Source organism: Sus scrofa, chromosome 15 (genome assembly GCF_000003025.6).
Source record: "Sus scrofa isolate TJ Tabasco breed Duroc chromosome 15, Sscrofa11.1, whole genome shotgun sequence".
Classification (NCBI taxonomy): domain Eukaryota; kingdom Metazoa; phylum Chordata; class Mammalia; order Artiodactyla; family Suidae; genus Sus; species Sus scrofa.
Genome location: NC_010457.5, coordinates 84,805,489 through 84,823,364, shown reverse-complemented (window position 1 = coordinate 84,823,364; position 17,876 = coordinate 84,805,489). Strand labels below are relative to the sequence as shown.

At 34.1% G+C, this 17,876-nt stretch overlaps 1 protein-coding gene across 6 annotated transcripts in view; it reads left to right on the top strand.

The window, feature by feature from the left end:
* The window catches only part of SESTD1 (SEC14 and spectrin domain containing 1), a 129,658-nt gene that overhangs the window by 69,216 nt on the left and 42,566 nt on the right, over window positions 1-17,876 (top strand). For all 6 annotated transcript variants that reach the window (XM_021075320.1, XM_021075318.1, XM_021075322.1 and 3 more), the window contains 4 exons: window positions 9,880-9,993; window positions 11,134-11,231; window positions 13,773-13,828; window positions 16,576-16,787. In XM_021075320.1, the coding sequence (XP_020930979.1) occupies window positions 9,880-9,993; window positions 11,134-11,231; window positions 13,773-13,828; window positions 16,576-16,787 (480 nt within the window). The remainder of the gene's footprint in view (window positions 1-9,879; window positions 9,994-11,133; window positions 11,232-13,772; window positions 13,829-16,575; window positions 16,788-17,876) is intronic.

The following is a 17,876-nucleotide window of genomic DNA, read 5'->3' as shown; positions in this document are numbered from 1 at the left end:
TTCTTTTTAGGGCTGTACCTGTGGGATATGGAAGGAAGTTCCTGGGCTAGTGGTCAGCTCGGAGCTGGAGCTGCTGGCCTACACCACAGGCACAGCAACATGGGGTCCGAGTTGCATCTGTGACCTACACCACAGCTTGTGGCAACACTGGATCCTTAAACCACAAAACGAGACCAGGGATTGAACTTGCATCCTTGTGCACACCATGTTAGGTTTTTAACCCTCTGAGCTACAACAGGAACTCCATTTTTAAAATTTAAAACACATTGTTCTCTTTTCTTTATACCTTTTGATCCCCTTCACCCATTTCTTTCCTGCCTCCACCCACCCTCTGGCAACTATCAAACAAGAGACTGTTACTTGTCTTTCTTCTTACTTACTTCACTTAGCATAATGCCCTCAAAGTCCATCTGTATTGTCACAAATGGCAAGATTTTATTTTTTTAAGGTCTGGATAGTATTCTATTGTATATATACATATATACATACACACATGTATGTATTAATAAAGTTAAACACACACATTTGTTTATTTCAATTTCTTTATCTATTCATCCATTGAAGCACACTTAGGTTGTTTCCATATCATTGCTATTGTAAATAATGCTACAGTGAATATGGAGGTGCATGTATCTTTGTGAGTTAATGTTTTTCGTTTTTTTAGGTGTATAACCAGAGGTATAATTATTGGATCATAGAGTAGTTCAGCTTTTAATTTTTGGAGGAACCTCTGTACCATCTTCCATAGTGATAGCACCATTCCCAAAAACAGTTCCCAAGGGCTCCATTTTTTTTATACATTCTCGCCATGCCTTGTTATTTTCTTGTCTTTTTGATAATAGCCATTCCAATAGGTGTGAGGTTATATCTCTTTGTGGTTTTGATTTGTATTTCCTTGATGATTAATGATGTTGAGCCTTTTTCATGTACCTGTTGTCCATCTCTATGTCTTCTTTGGGAAACATTTATTCAGGTTTTCTGCCCAGGTTTTAATTAGATGTTTAATTTTTTGGTATTGAATTATATAAGTTCTTTATACATTTTAGATATTAGTCTCTTATCAGATATATAATTTCCAAATATTTTCTCTCATTCAGTTGCCTTTTCATCTTGTCTATGGTTTCCTTTGCTGTGCAGAAGCTTTTTGGTATGATATAGTTCCACTAATTTATTTTTGCTTTTATTGCTTTTGCTGTCAGATTAAAAAAAAGTCATTGCCAAGATACTTGTTAAGGAGTTTACAGCCTGTGTTTTCTTCTAGGAATTTTAAGATTTCAGGTCTTACATTCAGATCTTTAAACTAATTTGATTTAATTTAAATTTGAGTTTAAAAATTTTTTAATATTTATCAGTTGATGAGTTAGCTGGAGATCTGTCAGTCATTTGGGATATATCACTCAGCTAGAAATCATAACCCTCATGATGGTTTTATCTCAAATGAAACACTGATTAATAGCAGAAACTATAAGAGTCACAGATATTTGTTACATATAACAACTTAATAAGGAGCATAAGAATGGTAATAATTCTGAAAATTGGCCTCAAGACAATTATCCCTAGATGTATATAAATTGTACTCATTTCGTCAAAATTGTTATTTCGATATCATGATGTCTTTTGTACTCTAAAAATTATGGTAAAAAGCTTGGGCTTATCAGACACAACTTAGAATAGATTTACAAGGAGATCTTGCTGAATAGCATTGAGAACTATGTCTAGATACTCATGTTGCAACAGAAGAAAGGGTGGGGGAAAAACTGTAATTGTAATGTATACATGTAAGGATAACCTGACCCCCTTGCTGTACAGTGGGAAAATTAAAAAAAAAAAAAGATAGTATGTAAGGTAATTAAGTCACATTTAGATCTTAATTAATGAAGAATGAAAGATGTTCTACACAAAGATTTGTCTGCATTCTCCTACAAGAGTGAGAGTTCTGAGGTGAGGCTAGATCTGCCTGCTGGTCTTGGAGGGTCTCTTGGGTAGGCAGGAGGTGACTGTGGCTCACTGTGGGGAACAAGGACATTAGTGGCAGAGGTACCAGGGAGTGTTCATTGGCATGAGCTCTCTTGGAGGCTGTCATTTTGACACCAAAACTTGGCCCCACCCAACAACCTGTAGACTCCAGTGCTAGGATATCTCAGACCAAATTACCAACAGGGTCAAAAAAGAGCTCTGCTTATCAACAGACAGGCTGCCTAATGTCTTCCTGAGCTCATAGCCATCTCCAAACATACTTCCTGACATGGCCCTGTGACCAGAAAAACAAGACCCAACTTCACTCACCAGTGGGCAGGCACCAGTCCCTCCCACCAAGAAGCATGCACAAGTCTCTGGACCAGCATCCCCAAGGGGGGCAGACACAAGAAGCAAGAGGAACTACATTCCTACACCCTGCAGAAAGGAGGCCACAAACACAGAAAATTAGACAAAATGAGAAGACAAAATATGCTCCAGATGAAGGAACAAAAGGAACAAGTTAAAACCCCAGAAGAATAACTAAGTGAAATAGAAATAGGCAATCTCCTCAAAAAAGGATTCAGAGTAATGATAGTCAAGATGATCTAAGATCTCAGAAAAAGAATGGAGGTACAGACCAAGAAGATGAACATTTCTTAATTTTAAAAAAGAGCTAGAAGATATAAAGGACAAACAGGGTTAAATAATAACAATTGAAATGAAAAGTACACTAGAAGGAATCAATAGTAGAGTAAATGAGGCAGAAAAATGGATAAGTGATCTGGAAGACACTTTTATCCAACATAGTTTTAGAAGTCCCAGCTATAGCAATCAGAGAAGAAAAATAAAAGGAATCCAATTTGGAAAAGAAGTAAAACAGTCACTGTTTGCAGATATCATGATACTATACATAGAAAATTCTGAAGATGCCAGTGGAAACTTTTAGAACTTATCAGTGAATTTAGGGAAGTTGCAGGATACAAAGTTAGTACAAAGAAATCTCTTGCATTCCTATATGCTAATCATGAAAGATCAGAAAGAGAAATTAAGGAAACAATTCCAGTTACCATTATATCAGAAAGAAAAATACCTAGGAATAAACCTGTCTAAGGAGGCAAAAGACTTGTGTTCTGAAAGCTATAAGATGCTGATGAAAGAAATCAAAGATGAAACAAACAAATGGAAAGATACATCATGCTTTTGGATTGGAAAAATCGATATTATCAAAAAGACTATACTACCAAGACAATGTACAGATTCAATGCAGTTCCTATCAAATTATGAATAATATTTTTCACAGAACTAGAACAAAACCATTTTTAAATTTGTGCGGAAACACAAAAAGCCCTAAATAGCAAAAGCAATCTTGAGAAAGAAAAATGAAGCTGGAGAAATCAGGCTCCTTGACTTCAGACTATACTACAAAGCTACAGTCATCAAAACAGTATAGTACTGGAACAGAAACAGAAATATAGGTCAGTGGAACAGGATAGAAAGCTCAGAGGTAAATCCATGTGGGTGTGGTTAACTCATCAATGACAAAGGAGGCAAGAAAATACAATAGAAAAAAAGACATCCTCTTCAATAAGTGGTGCCAGGAAAATTGGACAGCTGCATGTAAAAGAATGAAATTAGAAAATTCTCTGACACTATATATAAAAATGAACTCAAAATGGTTTGAATGTCTAAATGTAAGTCCAGATACTATAAAACTCCCAGAGAAAAACATAGAACACTCTATAAACCACAGTAACATCTGTTTTGTTTTTGTTTTTTTCCTTTTTAGGGCCACACCTGTGGCATATAGAGGTTCCCAGGCTAGGGGTCTAATCGGAGCTACAGCTGCCGGCCACAGCCACAGCCACAGCAATGCCAGGTCCGAGCCATGTCTGCAACCTGCACCACAGCTCACGCCACCACCAGATCCTTAACCTACTGAGTGAGGCCAGGGATTGAGCCTGCAACCTCATGGTTCCTAATCAGATTTATTTCCCCTGTGCCACAACAGGAGCTCCAGGAATATCTTTTTTGGATTCATCTCCTAGAGTAATGAAAATAAAAACAAAAATAAACAAATGGGACCTAATTAAATTCAAAAGCTTTTACACAGCAAAGGAAACCATTAAAAAAAAAAACCCACAACCCACAGAATGGAAGAAAATATCTGCAAACAAAGCAACCAACAAGGGGTTGGTTAATCTCTAAAATATACAAACATCTCATAATCTTTATATCAGAAACATAACCCAATCACAAAATGGGCAGAATATGTACATAATATGGAGAAATATGTCATTTCTCCAAAGACAGACAGATGGGCAAAAAGCACATGAAAAGATGCTCAACATCAGTAATGATTAAAGAAATGCAAATCAGAACTACAGTTAGGTATCACCTCACACCAGTAAGAACAGCTATAATCAAAAAGTGTACGAACAATAAATGCTAAAGAGAGTATAGACAAAAGGGATGAAATGTAAATTGGTACAGCCACCATGGAGAACAGTATAGAGGTTCCTTAAAAAAACTAAATATAGAGCTACCATGTGATCCAGCAATCCCACCCCTGGGCATATATCTAGAGAAAACCATAGTTCAAAAAGATACATGCACCCCAGTGTTCACTGCAACACTATTTACAATAGCAAAGGCATGGAATCAGCCTGTGTCCATCAACGGAGGAATGGATAAAGATGTAGTTCATATATACAGTGGAATATTAGCCATAAAAAGGAATGAAATGATGTCGTTTTCAGTAACATGGATGGACCTATAGATTATCATACTAAGTGAAGTCAGACAAAGACAATACTATATGGTATCATTTATATGTAGAATCTAAAAAAATGTTACAAATGAACTTATTTACAAAATGGAAACAGGCTCACAGACTTAGAAAACAAATTTGTGGTTACCAAAGGGGAAAGGTAGGAGAGAGGGGGATTAATTAAGAGTTTGGGATTAACGTATACACACTGCAGTATATAGAATAGATAATTGACAGGGACCTGCTGTGCAGCACAGGGACCTCTCCTCAGTATTCTTTCGTAACCTGAATGAGAAAATAATTTGAAAAGGAATGGATATATATGTATAACTGAATCACTTTACACCTGAAATAAACACAACATTGTAAATAACTGTACTCCAATATGAAATAAAAATTAATTTTAAAAAAGACAAAACCAAAGAGTTATCTACTAGGCCAGGCTTACAAACCTTTTCTCATATATAATTGCTTAAAAAGAAATGTAAAAATTATAAAAATAAACCAGCCGAATTTTTTTTCAGTATACAAGTTGAATTTCAAAGATCAGGTTATAAAAATAGTTTCTCCTCTGTTTTGATGATATGATATTCTTTATCATCCTTATTTGTTTGTAGTCTTAAAGCCAACATGAGGGAGTTCCTGCTGTGGCTCAGTGGTAGTGAACCTGACTAGTATCCATGAGGATGCGGGTCTGATCCCTGGCCCTGCTAGGTGGGTTAAGGATCTGGTGTTGCTGTGAGCTGTGGTGTAGGTAACAGATACAGCTCGGATCTGATGTTGCTGTGGCTCTAGTGTAGGCTGGCAGCTGCAGCTCTATTGTGACCCCTAGCCTTGGAACTTCCATATGCTGTGGGTGTGGCCCTAAAAAGACAAAAAAAAAAAAAAAAAAAGAAAAGAAAAGAAAGACAAGTTTTTAAATGATTTGTAAGTCATTCTAAATATTAGATAACTATTTTAAAGATTATGAATGCCATTTGTTAGGTGGTAAAAGGTAAAGTTGGTCTTTCTTTTTTGTTTTATGAAGTTCACTTTGATTCAGTATTTTATGAAAAGTTAGTAAAATCTTTTTTAAACTTAAAACAAGGTCATTGTATATTCTATATTATGTTCAGGGGAAAATGTTAGGCTACTGTGGAATGTTACAGGATTTTCTTAACTGGGAACTACTGCTTTAGAGTAATGCAGTGGACAGTCTAAAATGTTCAGTACCTTTGGAAAATGCATTATTGGAAAATGGAATGTTGAGTTTGTGGTTCCATCTTATCTACAAATAAGGAATTGTTTAATTTTTGAGATTTGTTTTTAAGCTAGAATATGGTCTATCAATCAATTAAGAGGTGGTGATAGTGTTAGTAAGTATTTGAGTTTTATAGAATATAGAACCGATTTAGTGTGTTTAATATTCTAACATAATATCATTGTGTCTTTTTGTAGTTAATATTTTTGCTCTGATTCACTGTTTTATTTCTTATTCATTAGGAAATCACTTGGAGTTCTCTTGTGGCACAGTAGGTTAAGGATCCGCTGTTGTCACTGCAGGTTTGGGTTGGTGTGCTATGGCATGGTTTCAATCCCTGGCCTAGGAACTTATACATGCTGTAAGAAAAAACTCAATTAAAATTTTCACAGCTGGAGTTCCCGTCGTGGCGCAGTGGTTAACGAATCCGACTAGGAACCATGAGGTTGCAGGTTCCGTCCCTGGCTTTGCTCAGTGGCTTAAGGATCTGGCGTTGCCGTCAGCTGTGGTGTAGGTTGCAGACGCGGCTTGGCTTGGATCCCATGTTGGTGTGTCTCTGGCGTAGCCCAGTGGCTCCAGCTCCGATTAGATCCTTAGCCTGGGAACCTCCATATGCCATGGGATCAGCCCTAGAAAAGGCCAAGAAAAAAAATTTCACAGCTTTTTCTGTAGCTTTGGAAAATATTTCTTTAGGTTTTTTTGCAATTATGTCATTATTTCTACCTTTTCTTGTTTAGAATCATGGGGGAAATGGAGTGAGACATAATAGATATGACCTAAATACAATGTTTGAGACCCTTGTTTTCTAATATTGCTTTTAATTTTGTTGATGATTGCTTTGGGGGTCTGAATTTTTTTAAAAAAAAATTTTCTCTTTGCCAGGTAATAAAACATTTTCCATAAGATAAAATGATTCCTAGGTGTGCCATATGAGTGCTCCTTTAAGAATTTAGCAGAAAGGAATGTAGGAAATCTTACTAGTTTTTGTAACTTAAGAAGCTGCAATGAATAATTTAGAGAAAACCACCTACTGGAGATTCCAAATTTATTTTACCACATCGACTCTGCAATATGTCAGTTTTCTCTTTTTTCTTTCACATGCATTATTTGCTTTATAATCTGTTTCTCTGCTTTTCTAATTTACAGAATCTCTTCTCTACACATACTCCCTTTTTAGCACTTTAATTTTTCTTTTCTTTTTAGGGCTGCAAGTGTGGCACATGGAAGTTCCCAGGCTTGGGGCCAAATTGGAGCTGCAGCTACCAGCCTACACCACAGCTCACAGCAATGCCAGATCCTTAACCTACAGAACAAGGCCAGGGATTGAACCCTGTGTTCTCTTGGTTACTAGCTGAGCCACAGTGGAAACTCCCTTTAGCACTTTAATTTTACTTGAGGCCTAAATCCCCTGACCTCTCACCTCCAGAAAAACAGCGTATTTTATTTTTGCTTGTGATTCGAATTTGCTCTGTTTGTGAAATCGTATCCCTCTATGATGTTTGCCATCACTTAGAATGAAGTTGAATTGTCTGTCTGTTCAAACTTGAATTTTTCCTCTTAGAAGCAGTTGTCTATAGTTTATATGCTGCATTCTGGCAAGTGGTGTCATTTTCCAAAGGCATGTGAACAGTTCCTTGCCTTTGTAAACAGAGTACTTTTGCTGTGTGCTGGGAGAAGCGCTTTTCATTCCTCTTTAGGATGCCACTCCTCACTGACTTCTAAAAGGCAATTCTCAGATATGTAGCATTTTAATACAGAAAGATTCTTTTCTGCTATTACAGACTCTTCCTAAATGTTGTTTCCCTCATTCTTTTTGAAACATTCATTATCCAAAAACAGTTCTGGTTGTATTCCCGGCCTCCTCTGCACTTTCGCCTCCCTCTCACGCTCTCAATTAAAGATGAGATTATTGCAGGGGAAACGCTCACCACAGGAGATAGTTTTCTAAATTGTTAATTTAAAATGAGGATGGTTCTGAGTCAGTTGACTATTTAAACTACTGCTTTTTTTCACATACGTTATTTAGTTTTTGTTACCTTTGGCATTTTTAGAGTTCCTTGTCTACACGGCAAATCTACTATTTTCACTGTGAACAGCCACCAGTGAATTTTATAGGAATGTGGATCTATAAAATTTTTTTAATGATGGATAAAATTTATATGTCTGTTTACATTGTTTATGAATTTATGCTGCCCAACACCCTTGCTAACTCTTGGTAAATTTGCATAGTTATTAACAAAAGATTGTCCTGTATCCATATTTTCTTATAAACCACTGCTGTCAGTGTAGGCAGGGTTTTTTTTATTTGTGCCTTTCTTTTCTTCTTGTTCTTTCTTATCGGAACTTTGTTGGTTTTCTTTTAGTCTTTTCAAGGAACAGCTTTTGACTTTATGAATTTCTCACCTCCTTCCTCTTTGCTTTGGGTTTATTCTGTTGTTATCCTCCCACCTCCTGCCCCCAAACTTTTTAGGTAGGTCACTTAGCTCATCATCAGCCTTTCTTTCTAACATAAACATCTAAGGCTCTTAATTTCCATTTGTTGTATTGTTAGCAATAGCAGTTTGTTTAAACTCTGATTATGATAGGATTTATTTTTCTCTGATAGTTTTATGAACCATGGATGCTATGTTTTTGTCATCTTCCTGATGTAATTTCCCACTCCTTTCCCACTGTACTCCCTGCTCATTAGAGTGTATGCAGTCTTTTTGATTTTCCTCATTTATAGTTTCCATTATAACTTCGTATATAGTATGGATGTACCTGGTTTTACATATCACGTAGGTTGCTGAATTTTTCTTTTCCTTCTTTATTTCTCTGGAAGTTCTTTCACAAATCCTCCTTATGTTGTTGTTGGGGTTTCCCTCCCTTTTTATGAAAGTTAAGTTTATTAAAGTATAATTTACCTACAATAAAATTCCTTCTTTTTTCTAAGTTTTATGTGATTTGACACACATAAATCATTCACCACAGTTAAGATACAGTATAGTTCCATCATCTCAAGAGAATCACTCATGTCATCTTATAGTCATCCCTTCACCATTCTCTTGTGGTACCTCTCTCCTCTTTATTTTCATGCTAGATGGTTTGTTAAGAGTATGAATGGTGCTTTTCCCAGCTGGACACATTAATTTTCTTATCAAGTCTTTTTTTTTTTGGCTGACTCAAATTTCCATGTATTATTTTTGCATTAGCACTACCATTTGAATATCTTTCTACCATATATCTTGTTTCTTTTATATTCATGCATATCTTCATTGAAATTTTATTTAGTGCTAAAATGATCTCTTGGTTTATTTTATAACTTATGTTTGAATCTTTTAAAGTTTTTAGATTTAAAGGAGTATCATTTTAATATGTAAGTTTCAAGTTTAGGAATTCCCCGACCTTCTTCCTACTTTTAGTTCCGTTTTTCAAATTAAATATTAGTATATGTTATCCTGAGTTTTATTCTGCTGTTAGAGGATATGTTTCATTAGCATATAATCAAAGGAATGTTAGAGAAACTTTAAAGTGTATAATTTTTTGATTGCTAGATTTATTATTCATTCATACTTACTATTTTAGTGAACCTAGCTAATTTTAAGGCCATGTGAAAATTCTTTGCTGAGTACATCATTCTATTAAAAGAATTGATTTTTATTACCAAGAAATTATTAATATTGCTAAGATTTTGAAAATCATCTGAGCTGCTAGTGTCTCTTGTTTTCTGAAATGTGGTATTATAAATGATTTAGGATAGCTTATTTCTTAGGAGATATGTAATTGATTTTAAATGCTCTTGTATAACAAATAAATTGATAATACATCATCATATTGGGAATAGTAGTACATATTTTAATCAATTTTATTTCCTCATTACTTCATGGTCTTTAATAATGGCTCACTAATTTTTTTTTCCTTTTTACCTTTATAGGTTATTTTAGTGTCCGCCAATAAATTGACTCGTTACATAGAACCATGCCAGTTAACAGAAGATTTTGGTGGGAGTCTCACCTATGATCACATGGACTGGTTAAATAAGAGGCTGGTTGGTATATTACAATGAGATAAAAAAGCTATTACCTATAAATAAGACATTTGTTAACTTTCATTTTAATCAACTAAAATGTAGATTGCATTCCTTTTTATAAAACTGAAAAAATATAATACATACCACATGATAGCATAATGCTTGAAGGCAGATACTCTGGAGTCAAATTCACAAGTGTTAGCTATTACTGTTGTCATTAATAACAATATTGCAGTCAAAGTTGTAAAACTTTTTATTAGATTAACAAAGTAGCATAATTTCCTGAGGGGTAATCTAGTTGATACAACATTTTCAAAGAGGATATAGACATCAATTTGAATTGAAGAGGAGATTGACAGGTGAAGGTTTTCATTTCTGAAAATTCATCTTCCTTTTCAGGCCAGACTTTGGAAATCTGCTACTCTGTATAATGCAGCATTATTTAATCAAACTGCTGGGGACTAAAAGAACAAACTTAAAATTAACTCAGTTTAGATTATATGCTCATTTTTTGGAAGAATAATGAACTCTTGGATATTCCAAAATGGATAACCAGTTTGATTTTCATTGTATTTGAACAATGATATCAGACAAATCAATGGCCATTTTATTATAAACAGACTTGCCCAAATCCTTTTTTAGAAATATTTTAAGAAATCATATTGAAATTATAACTAATTTATTTTTATGCTACATGCTTGTATATAAAACTTTTAAACTATTACATGCAACCAGAGTGGTTAATAGAATAACATAAAAAATGTTCTTTAACTGAAATTAGAGGGTTACAAATGGTCTAAATAATGTTCACGTAGTTAAAACTGTTGCTGGTACAGATGTTTCTCAAGGAAACATAGGGACAAAAATAAACTGGTCTGAGGAATAAAGGTAATTTCTGAGGGCATTTAAATTTTTAAAATTCTTTATCCAGTGAAACTATTTATTGTTTTAGGAAGCAATCTCATCTCCATTGTTTTAAGAAGCTGTTTTTTGTCTTCTACGCTGTTGGGCTCTGGTGATTAAAATGTACTAAATGCCATCCAGAGAGGGAGCAGGAATCCTGCCTGACTAATTCTTTTGCTGTTAGTTGAAAATCTTTAAGTACTTTATCAACTATTAAGATTATTCTTAATATGTTACTAAAATCTCATACTGTAGGTTTTTGAGAAATTTACAAAGGAATCTACATCATTATTAGATGAACTTGCTTTGATTAACAATGGAAGTGATAAAGGAAATCAGCAAGAAAAGGAAAGGTAGGTAACTAGAGTCATGCAATTACACCTTTGCAAAGCTATGATTAATCTATTAAAAGATGACTCTATTGTTAATGCAAGCTAAAAGAACTGAGGTAAGCAAATCTCTATTCAGTCAAACTTGGCATACAAAAATTGACTTAAATCTATTTTTTAATTATTGAGAATTGCTTATACATGTAAAATTTATTGATTTAAATCCAAGTTTCTTTACAAAAAGACTTTTTAAAAAATGAGTAGTAATATATTTACCTTTTTCTGATGCTGTGTAAAATATTCGTCTTTGCAGGAGCATATTTTCAAAATGAAATAATTTTCCGCCTTTATAGAATTTTACTTTGATTGTAAAGACTATGGAAAAGACTGTATAAAATCATTATATCCTTATTTAAATACATTAGCACTTACATTCCTATCTTGTAGAGCTCCTGAGTCCTTGTAAAATATGTGATATGAGTTCAACTTGGGGAATTTAGTATTTCATGACACTGGATGAAGTAATTGTGCATTTGTATTACTTATATGTAACTACCTAGATTTATCATTTTAACATATTTCCATTGAACTTTTCAACCTTAACAATTTTCAGGCCAGTTCCCTTTCCCCCGGTAAAAAGCACTATAGGAAGCAAATTAATCCTCAGTAATAAAGTCATTACTATAACAGTAATTTTTCACTAGGAAATTTGAAAGGATCAACATTCATTCTTGTCTATCTCTTTTAAATCTGACCTTAAAATTACAGTGGAACCTTGATAGAATGCGTCTTGTTATTCTGTGAATCCAAATGTAGTTACTGACCAGTTTACTGAGATAGTGAAGTAAGAGGGACGTGAGAAAGTCATAGTTTAACACCAAATCTTGATTCAAAACAAAGTAAAAATATGAAAACAAACGTTTTAATGTAAACCATGTCAATCTAAAGTTGTAACAAACATTTGGGAACATTATTATCTTATAGAGAGGGGCCATATAGAAAAGTAAATGTAAACATTTCACATGTATGTAAATATGTGAGTGTGTGTATAGGTATCATACACACACTTAATATGCTGTGGTTTAGGAATTGAAAATATCACACAAGTTACTTGACAAATATTTGCTAAACCTCTTTTTTTCTGAAGTCCAGAGTAGGTTTGGTATTTCTCAATATCATGTTGAGGAAAGACATCCTAGGAGAGTGCCTGTAGAAAATGAATTCATGGTCATAGGGTTTAATACTGTTTACCATGTTTCTCTCTTTGGAAACAATTGTGGACATTTACAGATAGATTACAGGTTCTTAGGAAGCATTGTAGTTAAAAAAAAAAAAAAAACCTGTTTAATTGCTTCCTTAAAATTCCCTATACTTACATGCCAGTGGAACCCCTTTTGCACCACTTAATATTTTTTTCAAAACACTGGGAAATAAATGATGGTTTGAGTGACTGCATGAAGTATCAAGTAAAATCTTGAATTTGCCAATCCATCTCCAAGGAATTCAGTTTTTATTACTTAGTCTCTCTTAAACCTCAGATGATAAAAGTTCCTCTTGCAAATTTTCATCACCTTCTTTACATTAGTCCTCAGGAAGCATTTAGACTAAGAACTGAAGGCCTAGATCAGTTGACAAAAGTGAAAGATAAAGAGCAAGCGCTGTCGCTTAGAGCAGCAAGGCTCTAGGCTTTGATTTGCCAATGTACCCTGTCTTTCCTTCATCTCCTACTTACCACATGTGTTTAAAAAACTAAAGGTGGGAGTTCCTGTCTTGGTGCACGGAAACGAATCTGACTAGGAACCATGAAGTTGTGGGTTTGATCCCTGGTCCCGCTCGGTGGGTTAAGGATCCTCCGTTGCTGTGAGCCTTGGAGTATGTAGATCACAGACGCGGCTCGGATTTGTCGTTGCTGTGGCTCTGGTGTAGGCCGGTATCAGAAGCTCCGGTTAGACCCCTAGCCTGGGGACCAACATATGCCACACTGGTCCTAAAAAGACAAAAATAAAAAAATTAAAAAAAAGAAAGAAAGAAACTAAAGGCCATGGTCTAGCTGCAAATGAAGCATAATTAGTATAGAGAAGAGAGTACAACTGCTAGGGGACACATATACATGAATATTAGAGAAGGTATTTGCAATTCTCAAAGGTTGCTATATAGTTAGGTAAACTTTTGATTAGAGGATGGCTGCATGTATATTTAATGTTAACATTTCTGGGTTATTATATAGTGACAAATTTCAGTTTGAAGCAAATATCCAATGGATAAATACTAAAATGGATTCCTTTGATATACTCAAAATAATACTATAGTTAACAGTAAATTGAATTTTCCAAGTAGTGTATTTTGTGATTTTTTTATACTTGTGATATTTCTTTGGCTACTGGTGTTTAATTGTCTGTAATGGGCTTCCTAATGCTTAAGAGAAATTATATGGGTAGGACAAATATGCTTCAGATTTTCATACTGTGTGCCTTTGTTTCGATAAATATGTATGAAGGGTTTTCTTAAGTTATATAGATATACATATGTATAACTTTAAAAATTACTCTTTTTGGTGCTTTCCAGGTCTGTGGATTTAAACTTTCTTCCATCAGTTGATCCTGAAACTGTTCTTCAGACAGGTAAGATGAAAAAACATATTTATCAGTGATAATCATAATCCATTAAACCAATCATATGTTAATTGGCTCATGAAGTAAACATTGATTGAGTGTGTTTTATGTGGTAGAAACTCAAGGGGAAGTTTCTCACACTGCTCTTTGGTTTAACCTAACTGTGTTAAAATACCTACAATATTAAAAAAATTATTAATTATGATAAATTATCTCTCCCTTGAAATATTTTAATTTATTTCCTTATTTATGAAATGTTTCACTGGGTTGCTATGAGGATTATTGAATATGCATTATGTTTCTATCATTGTATTTTCATATTTCATTTCACTAACCCTTGAGATAATTAGTAGTATTTTCTGTTTGTACTTGAGAAAGCCAAGGCTTAGTGATATTAAATAAATTGCTAGAATCAAATAACTATTAAGCTCCATCACTATAATACTAAAAAAAAGATCTAAATCCAGAGCCACTGGTTGTAGTTTTTTACAATGTAAAAACACTTAGCACCTTGCAGTGGCCTTGCACATAGTATGTGTTCAGTGCTGCATGGTATGTATATTCTAGCCCAGATAGCTCTAGTAATGGTTTCACAAAATCTAGGAGAACCCACTGGAATTCTTTTACGTGAAAATACCTTAATTTTATTTCTAATAATAGGGTGTAATTCTAACTCAACTGTGTAGTAGGCACTGTTCTAAACACTTTACACATGGTAACTCATTTATCCTTCACCACAACCCAGTGAAGTAGGTACTTTTGTTATCTCAGTGTTAAGAGGGGGAAACTGAGGCATTAAAAGGTTTAGCAAGTTACACAACCACTAATGCCAGAGTTGGGACTTGAATCACGGCAGTCTGGTTTTGAAGTATGGTCTTTGAAATCTTTATGTGATTCTGCTTCTCTAATGGAAATGGTATCCACAAGGAAGATAGTAAAGGTAACAGTTGTCCAAGTAGGAAAAAAAAATTTGTTCTGATTTAATGACTTTTATGGATATATAGTGTATATTAAGAGTATGTGTGTGTTGTGTGTTTAAAGACTTTTTGTAAGTCTTTAAACAGGTGCTCTTCCAATTATAAAATGCAATAAGGAGTAAAGAAATAAATTCTGAATATCTTTGTTGGATATTCAGAATTGATTCAGTTGTCCCAAGTTTTTTCAGTATTATTTAGATCTTCTGGAAAGAATGAAGAAATAATTATAATCTGTGAAAAAATTACATGGTTAGAAGATAGAGTAGACTGTCAGTGAAAATATTCCTTTAGGTTAACAACTTAATCCCACATTTATATTTAACATTTCAAATGCTGCTTATGCCATTGAATTAAGAAACTTTTTATGTTTGTATTATAGAACTACGTTTATAAGCCACTAAGTCCTTTTTAATATTAAAAGGAACTAAAGTAGGAATAGAAAGAGTATATAAAATGGAGACATTTAGAACAATCTTTGGTGTTTTTTATAAATTGGAAGTACCTCCAAATCATAATAAAAAATCCATTTCTGTTATTGAAAGCCATTTAAATTTAGGCCATTTTCTTGAATAAAAATGGAAGAGAAGAGAATTTAAATATCTGCTTATTTGGGGGCTCCTTTTAGAATAGTATTATCCTGGAAAAACAACTTGCAGTTTATTCACTTTTAAAATTGTTAATATTAGGAGTTTCCATTGTGGCTAAGTGGTAATGATCCCGGCTAGTATCCATGAGGATGTGGGTTTAATCCTAGGACTCGCTTAGTGGGTTAAGGATCTCGTGTTGCTGTGAGCTGTGATAGGTCACAGATGCGGCTCAGATCCGGAGTTGCTGTATCCATGAGGATTGGGTTCAATCCTAGGCCTCGAATTGAACTCCTAATATTAACAATTTTAAAAGTGAATAAACCGCAAGTTGTGGGTTCAGTCCTAGGATGTGGGTTCAATCCTAGGCCTCGCTTAGTGAGTTCAGGATCCCGTGTTGCTGTGGCTATGTCTTAGGCAGACAGCTGCAGCTCTGACTCAACCCCTAGCCTGGGAACTTCTGTATGCTGCAGGTATGGTCCTAAAAAAAAAAAAAAAAAGCTATTTCACTTTTAGCCTTAATTTCTTTAGCTTTACAGAAATTAAAATTCTGTAATTTTAATTTCTCATGAATGAATGATTTTCTCCATGAGTTTGCTATAATCAAATAACATTGAATATAGTTCTTAAACTAATGTGGCCCCTCATGATTCTGTTAATTAATATGTTGTAGAGATTCATACAAATAGAGATTATTTAAATATTATTTTATATCAGTAGTAAAGAATTTCTTTCTTTAGTCATCCATTTGTTACACAACAACATTTCTTTTAGGTGCTATGATTAAGGATTTTCATTACTACTGAAATACTCTAACATATTGCTTAGTATTGATTAGTACTGTCAGACAAAACATACTAATTAGTACCATCAGACAGAAATCACAGAATATAATTGTGCTCTGCGGGGAAAGAGGATTAATTAGCATAATATTCTGAGCAGTGAATCCAGCACTGTGACAGATAGACAGATAGATCCATCGATCAACCAACTGATCTAGAAATTACACATAGCATATATACTGTGTACTAACTATATAGTATAGTATATATATGACATATATCTTCCTCTATTTACATTGAGATGTAAACATATAGGCCAATACATTCTAAAAATAAGGGACTAGAGTTTAGAAAATTGAAAAGAATTGTATTTCTGTATGGATATTAATTATAAGTATCTTTCATTCATAAAGGGCATGAATTGTTATCCGAATTACAGCAGCGTCGATTTAATGGCTCAGATGGAGGGGTCTCATGGTCTCCTATGGATGACGAACTGCTTGCACAGCCACAGGTTATGAAATTATTAGATTCACTGCGAGAGCAGTATACCCGCTACCAGGAAGTTTGTAGGCAGCGTAGTAAGCGTACACAGTTAGAAGAGATTCAACAGAAAGTGATGCAGGTAGGTGTCTGCTTTGAATATATTTAACTCTTTTTTAATTCTAAATGTTATTTCTTAAAATAATTTCTACTCTGTACTTAATTTTTTACTAAATCTTATTTACACTATATAGAGCACTTGAGAAAAATCAAACCAGACTCTCAAACTATTTTAAATTATATATTTTTTTACTATTAGTATTTGCATTTAAATTATTTTCTGCAGTAATGACATTGAGCATTTAGCTCGCTCTATAGAAAGAACTTCAGAAATAACTAGTCATTAGAAACATCACTTGTGGTCTCTATAGTCTTACAATAAATAACATTTTATTTTTGATACTTGATTTTAAATTTCTAATAACTTAAGTTTTTTGTTGTTAATTTGGGCATTATGAAGAATTTTTCTGTCCTAGCAAAATGGTAGCCTAGTATAAGTAATTATAATGTTAAGTTTTATTATTGTATGATAGTATTAAAAAAAAAACTTTAAATGTATGTAATACTTATGAATTTTTAGTTCCTGTTAAAGTTTGTTCTTATAAGTAGGCTAAAAACACTAAAAGTCAATACTGAGGAAGATATTTCTGTATTTAGACTACATTCTAGATTTTTATCTGGGAGTTCCCATTGTGGTACAGCAGAAACAAATCCAACTAGGAACCAAGAGGTTGCAGGTTTGATCCCTGGCTTTGCTCAGTAGGTTAAGGATCCGGCATTGCTGTGAGCTGTGATGTAGGTCGCAGACGCGGCTCGGATCCCACGTTGCTGTGGCTCTGGCGTAGGCCGGCAGCTGTAGCTCTGATTCAACCCCGAGCCTGGGAACCTCCATATGCCACGGGTGTGGCCCTAAAAAAACAAAACAAAACAAAACAAAAAGATAGCTTTTTTAATCTGTTGAATTATTTAGTAAATTCATTTAAAAAATCCAGAGTAGAAGTGTCTCAATGTTTTTATCTAGATTCATTCATTAGATAAGTGATTGTTAAGTACTTATTATGACATTGTGCTAGGTTTTCTACAGGATATAAAAGTAAACTTGTATTTTGCTGTTAGTAAACTTAAGAGCGAGATAGTGTTATGTGTCACCAGGGTATGACTGAAGTGCTGT